Source organism: Bacillus rossius, chromosome 1, assembly GCF_032445375.1.
Source record: "Bacillus rossius redtenbacheri isolate Brsri chromosome 1, Brsri_v3, whole genome shotgun sequence".
NCBI lineage: Eukaryota > Metazoa > Arthropoda > Insecta > Phasmatodea > Bacillidae > Bacillus > Bacillus rossius.
In genome coordinates, this window is record NC_086330.1 from 274,606,051 (window position 1) to 274,619,477 (window position 13,427).

The 13,427-nt window shown below is 36.5% G+C and overlaps 1 protein-coding gene across 1 annotated transcript in view; it reads left to right on the forward strand.

The window, feature by feature from the left end:
- The window catches only part of LOC134530079 (plasminogen-like), a 71,279-nt gene that overhangs the window by 7,120 nt on the left and 50,732 nt on the right, over positions 1 to 13,427 (forward strand). The window contains exon 3 of the mRNA XM_063364660.1: positions 685 to 788. Coding sequence (XP_063220730.1) covers positions 685 to 788 — 104 coding nt within the window. The remainder of the gene's footprint in view (positions 1 to 684; positions 789 to 13,427) is intronic.

Consider the following 13,427-nt stretch of genomic DNA (forward strand, 5'->3'; position numbering starts at 1 on the left):
AGGAGGTTGGGCCGACCTTCGGGAGGAGTTCAGTGGGGAGTTCTCCTGCAGCGGAGTTTCCGGGCGATAGTGCCGTGGGTGCGGCAGAGTGGCGAAGTCCTTGGACGAAGGTTCCAGGGCAGGGAGTGAGAGAGTTCAGTGGAGTCGGGAGTTTTCCCGCGGTGGAGTTTCCGGGCGATAGAGTCGCGGGTGCGGCGGAGTCCCGAGTGAAGTTGCGAGCGAGGAGTCGAGCGGATCCTCGGCGAAGAGGAAGTGCGTCGGCAGCGTCGGAGTGTGGCGACGGAGTCCCGCGGCGGAGACCCACGAGGGGTGCTGCGGCGTGAGTTGCGCCAGAGGTGCGGCCCAGCGAGGTGTGCGGAACGAGTGACCAGGGAATTGACATTTATTTAAGTGTAATTAATTATTTAGAAGATTATTTGAAAGTGACAAGTAGTGGTAATAAATAAAACTGTGTTTGATAAAAATCTTTAATTGGGCTATCCTTTACGAACCCGCAGGGAAATCGTAACAATATTATAATGTTATAAAATTCTTTTATACTAAAACAATGTACACACAAAAAATTGGAAGGTTTCCACAAAATGTATTTTTTGAGCGTTTGGAAATGCCACCACACATAATATGCCTACATACGCCCACATGAAAGAGACCGACTACACTCTTAGTTTGTCTGGTGCGTTACAGGTATCACTGCACCGAAAGTACGGAGGGCATATCTGCGGGGCTACGATCATCGCCAGTCTCTGGACCATGACGGCTGCCCACTGCTTGTTACATGATACGAATGTGTAAGTATCCTGCATGGCATGTCCTTCAAAAAACACCCTTGTCTTCACACAAGCTAAACTTGTATAGGTTAACCGATAGATAGAACCAAGATTTTATGGTTTTTTAATTTTACCGATTTTGGTGAAGGTGATTCAAGTTCATGATGTAATCGGGTATATTCTACTAATCAAACTAAATATATATAAAAAAGAATGTCGGTATGTATGACGTCGATAAACTCCGACACCGTTTGACCGATCGCCATGAAAGTTGGCACAGCGAAGTGTTTTTTCCATGGAGAATTTTTTTTTTGCCATTCAATTTGCTGTAACTCGCCAATAGATGGCAATGCAGCGTATCAACTTCTACACCGCTCAACCGATCGCCATGGGTAAACAGAAATTCATAGGTCATAGACATACAGACATAAATTGTGTATTATTTCTCTATGTCCACCACACTATCATATAGCGCTATCCATTTTGCTTTAACTCGCGGGACAATATATCACCTTATGTTCAACCCGGGCATCACTGGGTACGGCAGCTATTATTGTGTATATATATATAAGTTAAATATCGTAATACGTTTCAATAATATCGTTTTTGGATTTGATACATACTATACAAACCAAAATTTCAATAATTGTATATGTTTATGCATGCACCATACTAGGGATATATATATATCTAGTAGGGTGCATGCATAAACATACACAATTATTTAAAATGTGGTTTGTATAGTAGGTAGCAAATCCACAAACGAGATTATTGGAACGTATTATAATATTTAAATTTTTTGAAAACCCTGTGGTTTGGGAGAGGAGGCGGGATAGTTACACGGTTTTAATTTCATTCAGATAATGACAAAGTTACACATAATAATGTTATATTTTGTCAATTTTTTCTGATAACATTACTATAAATATGATTTAAAAATCCCCATTCACACTGTTTAAAGCCCATGTTTCTATGTTACCCGTTAGATTGATCTGTATTGTATCAGTTAATTATGTGCGAGTGCTGCATAGTACATAATTATTAAAATTATTTAATAAAATCTTTAACTTAAATTTTATTAATTTAAATTTTTATATTTTAACGAAAAATATCTGGCAGTAAGTTGTATGTCGATGTATTTCATGTTTGAAATTGGAATTTAATGTTATGCGTTATTTCGGTTTTATTATTATGAGCCGTACAAATTTGACTATTCACACAGTAAAATACGATCCCTGATATTCTGGGATAAAGGAAAAATAAGTATGTTATAGCTTTAATATATATTTTTTTACCCTCGCTTCCAAATTTGCGCAATTGTTAAAACAAAGGTAATCATTTATTTGAACATAGTTTTGGATATTTTTTGACGGAGGGAAAATAAACCAATAACGTAATATTGATTAACACATATTTTGTAACTGAATTTTTTTAATACTAAATGTTGGCCTTTTTAGGATATTATGGATTCTGATGATTTGATCATATTTTTATTTATATTTAATAACTAGCTGCAGTACCCGGCTGTGCCCAGGCTGAACGTCGGGTGATATATTGTCCGCAAGTTGCAGCAAAATGGATAGCGATATGTCCAGTGTGTTGGACATTAAGAAATGACACATAATTACTGTTTGTGTATCTGTGACCTATGATTTTCTGTTTACCCATGGCAGTCGGTTGAAAGTATTAGAAGTTGATGCGCTACAGCGCCATCTAGCGGCGCGTTACAAAAAAATGAATAGAATAAAAACCTTCTTCATGATAAAAACACTTCGATGTGACAACTTTCATGACGATCGGTCAAACGGTGTAAGAGTTTATCGACGTCATACATGCCAACATCCAATTATTAGGGACCGGAAAAATTCGCGGGTTCAATGACCTCTAGGATGAACTCCACAGTTCTACGTACACTCGGTCAAATGTCACCCACTCATGTGCTGCTGTCTTGTGAGACGTCCCAACGTAGCAGCCTGTGATTCGATAAAGCTTTGGTCCGGTGTTTCTCATTGGCCCAGCGTCATTCAGGTGAGTTGTGAGCCAATAGCAGAGGCAGCACTGAGGTATAACTATTTGTATTTTAGCCTATCGCGAAATGAATTCGCGAATTTTTCCGGTCTCTACCAATTATATCTATTCTTATATTTCGAAATTTTGGGGCTTTCACTTTTGCGGAAAGTGGATGTTCAGAACTTCGAATGGTTTGGAACACTCCATTTCGAAAGAAATGATATTTGAAATTCCTGAAATTTTCGAGATTTTGGGGCTTTGTCTCCAGAGGGGGAGGGGTGATTTTGAGGACCCTGAATGGCAGGGAAATACTAAAATTCGAAAGAGAATGATTTTTGAAATTTTCTAAATTTTGGGGCTTTGACCCCTGAGAAGGGGGGAGGGAGGGTGATGTTGAAGACCCCGAATGGCTCGTAAACACTCCAAATCGAAAGAGAATAGGTTTTCGAAATTTTGGGAAATTTATTTATTATTGGGTCTTTGACTCCTTGTGGGGGGAGGGTAGTTTGAGGACCCCAAATGGCTCGGAAACACTCCAAATAGTAAAAAAGAATACTTAAATTTAAGAAATGTTTGAAATTTTTCGTAATTTTGGGGTTTTGCACTCCCCCCCTCCCTCAAAATTGGGTGGTAGGACGACTTTGCGTAAAAGTTCCACAATGCCCCGGACACTTTAGTTCGTAATGACTTAATTTTAATACAATTTCCTCAAATTTTTCGAAATTTTGTGGGTTTCACTTTTATGGAAGGGGGGGGGGGGGGGTGGAGGTTCAGGACCTGGAATGTTTCGGAATACTCCATCTCGAAAGAAATGATATTTTAAAATCCTAAAATTATCGAAATTTTGGGGCTTTTTCCCAGAGGGTGGCGGGGGGTTCGAGGACCCTGAATGGCTCAAAAACACTTAAAATCGAAAGAAAAAAATTTTTAAAAATTTTTATACACTCGAAATTTTGGGGCTTTAACCACCTGGTGGTGGAGGGGGGGGGGGGGGTGTTGTGATGTTGAGGACCCCGAATCGCACGGAAACACTCCAAATCGAAAGAGATATAAAGGAATAGGGCTATAAGAATGTAGGCATTTACTGTACTCCTATCTACCATAATAACAATATTGGCAAATAGAAAAACTTATTACCTACCTATGAATAATTTTCTAAATAAATTAATAAATAACTCTATGTTTAAGAATTTACGTACATACATAATATTAAACTTCAAACTAAACACACCAAAAAAAAAAACTAAGGATGTTAGCGAAACTATTTTTTATTTGTCATAATGTTTAAAACATTTGTAGGATTTCTTTATATGTAAAACTGTGGTGGCCATATTCCGCTTATTTAAAGTAGTGTAGAAATTAATAGAGTTATCACTCCTTGTACACTGGAATGACAATGTTAACAACTAATTTGACAAAAAAAAATATTCAACTGGAATGACAATGATAACATCCACCTGAAATTTAATAGAAGTAGGTAGGTAAGAATATATATATATATTTAAGAAAATAAATGAAATTAAAACATACATAAATAAAATTATCTCACACTCAACCAAACATAATGTTTAATATGAAATAAAGGAAGATGGCAATTACACGTAACTACTCTAATTAATAAAAAAATGAACCTACCTGAAATAGTAAAATTCAAATTTTTCAACAATATATTACATAATTGATAAATATTTCTGGACTTCGGTCTCAGTAGTCCTAAGACTCTTGACGCTCAGCAGATAAATTATAAACACTAAACCAAACTCCTTGCAAATAAGTAGGTACTGAAAAAAAATAACAATATTGACCATAGAAAAATAAGTAGGCCCTACCAGCCTATGGATAAATTTCGAAGAAATTTATAAGTTAAAGAATTTATATACCTACAATATATTAAACTTGAAACTATCCACACAATAAAAACCTAAGAATGTTAGTGTAACCAATTTTTTTTATTTGTCGTAATACCTAAAATACGTATGCTTCCAAAATGAAACAAAGTAAAAATAATGACCAATTTGACAAAAAAAATTGTACAACTCGAATGACATTGAAAACATACACGTGAAATTTAAAAGAATTATGAGTGCCCTAGGTAGGGAGAAACAATATATATAGAAGAAATTAAATTTAAAAAATGGGTGTGTGTACTTAGGTACGCGCATGAGAAGTTATACTTCTTTGGCATCATTACAAAAAAGTTTTTAATTACATGCAAAAATATTACGTGGAGTCCCTCCGCGCGGAAGAATTGAAACTTCGTAATGTGGAAATGAAAATAGGAAGGGGTAGAAATTTATTTTTAGTGAAATCATATTGTATCAAATCAAACTAAAAAAAATAAAGGAAATAAATTTGTAAGGATTCATAATTTGATCTTCAGAGAGAGAGAGAGAGAGAGAGAGAGAGAGAGAGAGAGAGAGAGACCTATTGTATGTCTATAAAACTTACTTACTTTTTTATGAGAGCAGATTTTCATGAAATAAATCATGAAATCATTCAACGATAAACGCTGTTCATTTAATTAAGCGTACGGGTTCGCCCCAAGGAGAAAATTGACGTGGCGAGACCTCGTGGACATAGAGAAATGACACACACTCACTATTTATGTGTTTATGAAACATGATTTGTTTCTGCAATTTAAATTGTAATATACAAAAATGGTATTGAAAATTGAAACAAATATGGCGACACTACAAACTGTCAAGTTCTTTATTTTTTTCTTACTCTCTACTTAGTTCCTTACAATAGCAAAACGTAACGTAATGGCTTGAAAGCTATTGCACGGCAGGCATAGAGGAATGACACTAACAGTTTATATATCTATGACACACATTACATAAAATTAAGATATATTTTTTTAACTTGTTTAAAGATTATTTTTTCAGACAAAAGATAGCCTATGTCCATCCCCAGGATATAATCTATCTCCTTGCCAAATTTCATTACGATCCGTTCAGCCGTTCAGCCGGGAAAAGGTAACAAACAAACAAACAAACAAACAGACAAACAGACAGACAGACAGACAGAGTTACTTTCGCATTTATAATATTAGTATTGATTAATACTTATTTTTATTTTTGACGTGACAACGTCTAATAAATAGATGAACGCCGGCTGCACGCACGAAAAGGTGTCCCACTACGGATGCCCCACTACGGATGTGACCTGTTTGCTCATTGTACGCATGCGTGGCATCTCTCTTCATGCTCATTGTACGCATGCGTGGCATCTCTCTTTCACTCGAATGGAACAACCATCGATTTGACTTTTCAATCATATTTTTGTCGTTTGAATTATTAATATTATGTAATTTAACGATCGTCCACCGATTTTCAGCATAATTGGTACGGTTATTTTAAAGTAATGTTGAAAATTCAAATACGTTTTGAACCAACAATGGTATTTTACAGTTACACATAATAATTCAAATTACACCCGGGATCTTTTGCTCAATGTTTTAAAAAATATTGTAACACATTATAAATAAGTTTGGTGTATTTGGGATGCGTATTTGTTATAAAATCGTGTTAATATTATATCCCTACCGTGAAAAAAGTTTTTATAAATATAAATCTTTATATATATATTTATTGTGTGCGTGTGTATGTCACTGAACTCCTCCTAGACGGCTGGACCGATTTTGATGACATTTTTTGTGTGAGTTCACGGGGATTCGAGGATGGTTTAGATTCACAATTTGGTCCACTGGAAAACGTTTATTTAATTAATTTTTTATTTATAAATTGTTGTTGATCTTTGAATGGTTTAGGTTTACAGTATATATATGTGTGTGTGTTGTGTATTTATTTATGTGTTGTTGTTAATCTTTGGATGGATTTTATAAATTGTTGTTATTACATTAAAATTAAAATAGAATTGGTTATTGAGATTATTATATTATTATTTATTGAAATAACATTTAAAAGTGTAATTAAAAATATAGGTGCAAATTTGTGAGGTGCAGTATTGAAGTGAGTATTTTACATGATTTTTCGTGATTTTAATTATGTATACACGTGAATTCAATACCAATCAACTTAACCTCCAAATTTAAATTGTCAGTTCTCATTTTATTCTACATATTAAATAATGTAATAAAAAATATACATTGTGCAAAATATGTAAGGTGCAGTATCAAAGTGAGTATTTAACACGATTTTTCATTACTTTTAATTATGTATAGACGTGCATTCAATAACAATCAACTTAATCTACAATTTTAAATTGTTAGTTCTCATTTTATTCTATGCAACTTATGACGTATTGATGTCTCTTTGAAAATAAAAATATAAGTTTGTAAAATAAATTATAACATTATAACATTTATAGTATCTTATAGTAATTATAGTAATTTCAGTTCGACCCGGCAGATGACGCTGCGATTAGATTCAGGGAAATTTCCTGTAAATTTTCGAATTTAAAACGTTTGAACAGAACATGGCAACGGGCATCGCTTTGATTTATTTTTCCATTCGAGGCGCTGCAGTGGTGTATTACCCGCAAGTAGGGGCATATAAAATGAGCGACGCAAGAGTGTACTGCCTGCAGACTGCCGAAGCGAAGTACGGGTACACCAGTTGTACGTTGCGTGCTCGAGAGTCGGGAAACCATCGGTGATATTCGTTTTCTCTCCGATACATTAAAAAACATTGTAATAAATTAATTGCCATGGTATTTAATTTATTATTACTGTAAATGTGATATTTGGTCTTTTCCCTGTAGTATAGCCGTGCGAAGCCGGGTCGGGCAGCTAGTATATATATATATATCATTTGAAACTTCATTGTCTTAGTATGGCCTCGTGGGCGTGTGGTTGGCGTACCTATCTCTTAAACTAAAGGTTGTCGGTTCGAAACCCGGCAGCTGCGAATTTTTTTGTGTATTTGTAAAAATAAATATGTCGCACGCAACATTTCAAAAGTAATAAATATATTTCAATTAATGAATGCAAATAAAAGTAAATTTATTAATTCAATTGCACATTTCATTTCACTCCTTTGTATCCATACAAAATAGTGATAATTCTATAAAAATGATTCAATTTTATTCATAAAAGTATGCAGAGGTAGATTTTATCATGCAAAAGATTGAAAAATTAAAAAAAAATCTTCCTCAAAGAATATAAAATTTTTAATGCCTAAATGGTTTGGTTGCAAAAACCTATTACGGCTCAGTCTCAGGCCGAATATGATATTTCCTTTTCTTCTGGATCAATCATTTCATCAATGTTTTGTTATGATGCTGTCACGTTAAACTATCGTCCGTTAACCGACTTTACAGACAACCAATTTTTTTTATAAAAATATTTTTATACTGGTATTAATAATTGTTTGGATATGTTGATATTTTTTTATTATTTTATTTTATTGAATTTTCTATTTGTAATTTAATGATTTTAGCTAGAGGTTAAATTTATTAATTTAAGTGTGAATAACTTTTTTTGTAATTTTTTAGTATTCAATTGTAATTTTGTTTACGTCACTGTCAATAAATAGTTTAATTTATTTAATTTATCGTATATATATTTATATATATATATATATATATATATATATATATTTCTAGTATGGTACATGCATAAACACATACAATTATATACTATTATATTTTTGGCTTTTGTTAGAGGATATCAACCTGAATGTTTTGAGGTTACTATACATATTTATTATTATTTTATACTCTATTATATTCTCTTCCAGAGAAAACACGTTAAGGAGAGATTACAAAGGACACGCAAATGTATCTTTTGATGGGTTTCCATACAGCGATTTCCTCCCAACCTCATTACTACTTATACTGACGCTTTTAGAATAAGCTATTCCGCCTCACTATCCTCAAGGGTAAACAGAAACTCCAATATATCACAGTTGGAATGGTGGTCACATACACCAGTTAAACTGAGAAGCTGAGAAGTCACATCCCAGTACCAAAAGAATTTCGGTTCCCAAAATCCCATGCACGAACCAGTCAATTGACTCGGGAACAAGCATCAAACCTGCACAAGACTGGTGCTCAAATTAACCCGACAATTCCCCCTGGCGTTCCTCAGTTTCACAAAGAAATCATTGTCTGTTGCGGGACAATCATACACATACCATTGTGACACTCCTTTGAGTGCCACGTTGTGTTTGCTTAGGTTTTGTGTGTGATCGAGGCGCGGGCGCAATCGTGCACGCTAACTGTGTGCAAGCGCGCGCGGCGATCTGGTTAGTTGCGGGTTTTGTCGCGCGGCACTACGATCTGGTGTGTTTGACGTGCGAGAGTTAGTTTTTGTGCTGTTGGTACGCGAGGGAATTTAGCGCTCGGGTGAAGGAATTGGTAGTAGTGGGCGTGCGTTAGGCAGTTGGGAGGAGACAGCTGGTGGTGTGAGTTGATGTGAGTCGCTTGAACGAGGAATGTCGTACCTACTGAAGAGAAGGGTTGGAGTAGGAGTAAAAGGGGGTTAACTGTGGGGAAGCCTTCGCAACAAATGACTGGATGTTAAAATGAAAATTCAGCTACGCGCCCGAGACAACAGTACAACGGAATAAAGGCTCACCTTTAATCGATTAGCTAACGAGAGTTATTAATTCAATCAGCATTAGTTACACGAGGGATTGTGATGATGAGTAAGTAAGTGGAGAAAGAAATGAAGCCGAACTGCGTCGGATTATTGGACTGATCACGAAAATAAAACGTTTTGCTCCCATAAATCTACACGTCGGGGTACGAGAAGTTGTAATACTATTTTTGCCGAGGACAAGGAAGATTACTGCAGAGAGAGTTATTCACGGCGAATGAAAATATGAAGAGTCCTGCTACGAGGATGCCGTTTTCTTCCTGCTTGGATATTGAAGTAGAAGCCGGAGTCTACGAATAGAAGTTTTGTGAAATCAGTGCAGCAGTGATGACATCAGCGCGGCGACTTCAAGGCACGTCAGCGGCTGGAGAGAATGGGGCCGCTCCTCCATCACTTCTGTAAATTTCTGGGGGCAATTTGATTTATCTGCATAGATCAGTCTTCCTTCCATCTGTAAGTGTTGGCATGTTTATTTTTTGTGGATCTATTGAAGATTTATTTTTCTCTTAATTAGGAGTCTAGGTATGGGTAGGTTTTCCTCAGATTTAATATTTTTTTTTTGTCTCGTTGAGTTGTGCTCTGAATGACCACTCTGTTGTAACCTTTTTTGTTGTTGCATTTTTTTTGCTGCCGACAAACTATTCGGCTGTTAAATCTGGCGAATAGGAAATGCTGATGCTTAGACAGGTTTGCCACACAAATAGGATGAGTAGTTTGTAAAAATTTCCTCTTTTCCTGCTAAAGTAAAGTTTATTATATTCTGTTGGTATTTAAATTATGTTTATTATATTTATTGGTGCTCACCTTTTTGAACTTCATAAAGTAAATTCGTAACGGAAAGAGCGATTATTAATTTTATAAATAATCTGTGGCATTATATTCTGATTACAAGGTACATAGTAGGCCTAGACTTTATTTCCAGTCCAGCTTATACTATTTTATTAATATTGGTGTTTTATTATAATTTGTTTTAGAACAAGTGCAGGTACATTCTTAAATACTCAGTAGCTGTCTATCTATCTTGGTGCTAAAAATATATTTATTATTGTGAATGTGCCAGTGACCTAATGTGTATGACATTGAAGTGTGTAATAGTACCTGAACAAATTATTTTAAATAATTTATAAAGATTGTTTACATAATCTGTTTTGCTATATAAATATAGATATATATATATAATTTTTTATGAGATTTTTAGTGGGGTTAATTGGTCTGGTGTAACCGGTGCACCGGACGACGGGGGCAGGTGGTTCCAGAATTTGTGAGGGAGGAGGTTCTGGTGTTGGAGGGGAACGGCCTGTATGCCCTCTTTGCTTGTGACCTTGACCCCAATTGATTATTATATTGTATCATGTGTCTTTATATGATCTTTAGACTGTTGGAGTTTGTAACTGGATTAATGCCTTTTTCTGATGTGGAATATTTATTGTGTATATTTTTCTTTTGGAACTGAATATTATAAACTAATACCATCAGCCTGGGTTTATTATTATTATTGTAATCTAGCCTTCTGCTTGGTCCCTATTAGTGTTTACCGGCCCGGCCAGGCAAAAGAGGGGGTTACAGGGTGCGCACTCTGCTCCTAGAGCTGTGGTGTTAGTTGTCAGTGTTGCTGTTTCTTTTGTATTGCTGTGGCAAACCTTGATCGGCATCATGCCTACCGCCTGGATTCAGCGGCTGAGCAAGGCCGAGTTAAAAATTAATTTATCTGCAGCGGGGATTATGACTGAGGAATCTGAGGATATAGAGTCATTGCTTAAGAAGATGATCAATTTCCTGAAAGGTAATAAGGGAGCTGTAAATGGGAATGTTGGAGAGGGCAGCGCTAGCTGTAGGGGGGCTGAAATGAAAGTTTCTTTGGTATTATCATCTTTTAAGAATATCCCACAGTTGTACAGCTATGATCCTAGGGCTGTATTGCAATTCATGGTTGAGGTAGATAAACTCAAGCGCAGTTTCCTTTTGTGTTCAGATGTCGAATTAATCCAAGGGATGTTAACTAAGTGCTCAGGGGTGGTCCTGGAAGTGTTATTAGAAGGCTTTGAGAAATGGAACACCTGGGAGAGTATAAAATCTAAAGTTTGGAAGGTCATTTGTCCTGTGAGGGAAAAAGAGGATTTGATTAGGAATTGCATCCATCGTTTTCAACGGAAGGGGGAACACATGGTGGAGTATATTCAACATCTAAAGGAAAATGCTTTTGCTTTGGGGGAGATACTGACTACTGAGAAACTTATCAACCGGGTTTTAGACAATATGGATCCTGGAATCCGGCAACAATGTGCCTTCCTTCAGCATCCTAGTAATGAAGAGGAGTTAGGTGGATGGGCAAGAAAAATGTTGATATTCTTGTGTACACCTGTCGTGTTTACGAGGCCCAAGAAAAATTGAAAGGTAAAGAGAATGACCAGCGCAAAAGTGAGTTGAGGGTGTCCGCTACAAATTACTCTCAACATCAGAAGAGCGAGGTTAATTGTTATAGATGTAATAAATCTGGACATATCGCTAGCAGATGTAGGGATCAAAGACCTGATTATAGAAAATGTTTCCAGTGTGGTCAGAGCGGGCATATTGCTAAATCTTGCCAGGCCAAAACTTCCAGTGGGACTGTCGGAAAAGGGAGGGAACATGAGGTAGCAGGTGGGTGAAGAGAATTTTCAAGCCATGGTAAACACTGGCGCTAATAGCAAATTTGTCAGTCAACGATTTGTGAGTCAACTAGTAAACAACAGACCTGAATTGAAGAGTAGGATACGTATTGGGGAAGGTTTCAGTTTGCAAGTTGCAAATGGTGCCAGCTACCAGGTGAAAGTTTTCTTCTTGATGCATTTCAAGATTATGAAGTTTTCGTGGACAAGAAAATTTTGGGTTCTACCCAACCTTATAGGAGATGTGATATTGGGTCTTGATTTTCTGGAAGAGACGAGGGGCATCCTCATTTGCGCAGAGCGGAAACTGGTGTTTGGATTTCAAGATAACTTTGAAGTTCCGTTATTGGAAAAGAAAAATAGGGAAGAAGTTTTTTCAAGAAATCAAGTAGAGGAAGGGAAATTAACTAAAGAGCAGGAAAATCAGATAAAAGAAATAATTGAAGAGTTCCTAGATGTGTTAACTTGTAAATTAGGAAGATGTGATATGCTGCATATAAGATCAAGGTCTGTGATGAAGAGCCCGTCAAATGTAGGCCCTACCAATGTTCGCCACCCAAGTTGATGGCATTCAAAGGGATTATTAAGGAGTTGGAAAACCAGAGGATCATTAAGCGAACCTTATCCCCCTATGCTTCACCTGCTTTCCTTGTGAAGAAAAATGAACCTGGCAAATACCAGCTTGTACTGGACTATCGTCTACTCAATAAGATGGCAAAGGTTGACCCTTTCCCTTTACCTAATATTGAGGTTCTTTTTCAGTATTTGAGTAAAGGAAAATATTTTACAGTATTTGACTTGAATTCAGCCATTCAGCAGTGTGTATTAGATAAGGAGAGTTGTAAATACACAGGGTTTTTCACACCTTGGGGCCATTTTAAATGGGAAAGAGTACCATTCGGAGTAAATTTTGGAAGTCAATGTTTATCCAGAATCCTGCATACACTCTTGGAGGATTTTCAGTTTGATTTTGTTGTCTCCTTCTTGGATCACATCCTTGTGTTCTCTGAGACTTTCGAGGAACATTTAGAGCACGTGAAGAAGGTTCTGCAGAAATTGCGTTTCGCTGGGTTCACCGTCAATCCAGACAAGGTGGTGTGGGCTAAACAACAGGTCAAGTTTTTGGGATTTTTGGTAGCGGATGGAAATTTGGTTATGGGTCCAGAGAAAATTGCCCCAATCGTGAATTTCCCAGCTCCCAAGAATGTTAAAGGAGTCATGCGGTTTCTTGGCATGTTAGGATATTTCTCGAAGTTCATTCCTAACTATGCTGAGCATTGTGCGCCGCTGAATAAGCTCAAGAAGAAAGATGTAGAATTTGCTTGGGGAAATGAGCAGAAGAATGCCTTCGAAGATCTGAAGTATGCCATCTCTCATCCCCCTATTCTTCGTTTACCAGATTTTCAGAAGCCTTTCACCCTTCAAGTAGATGCTAGCAGTTTA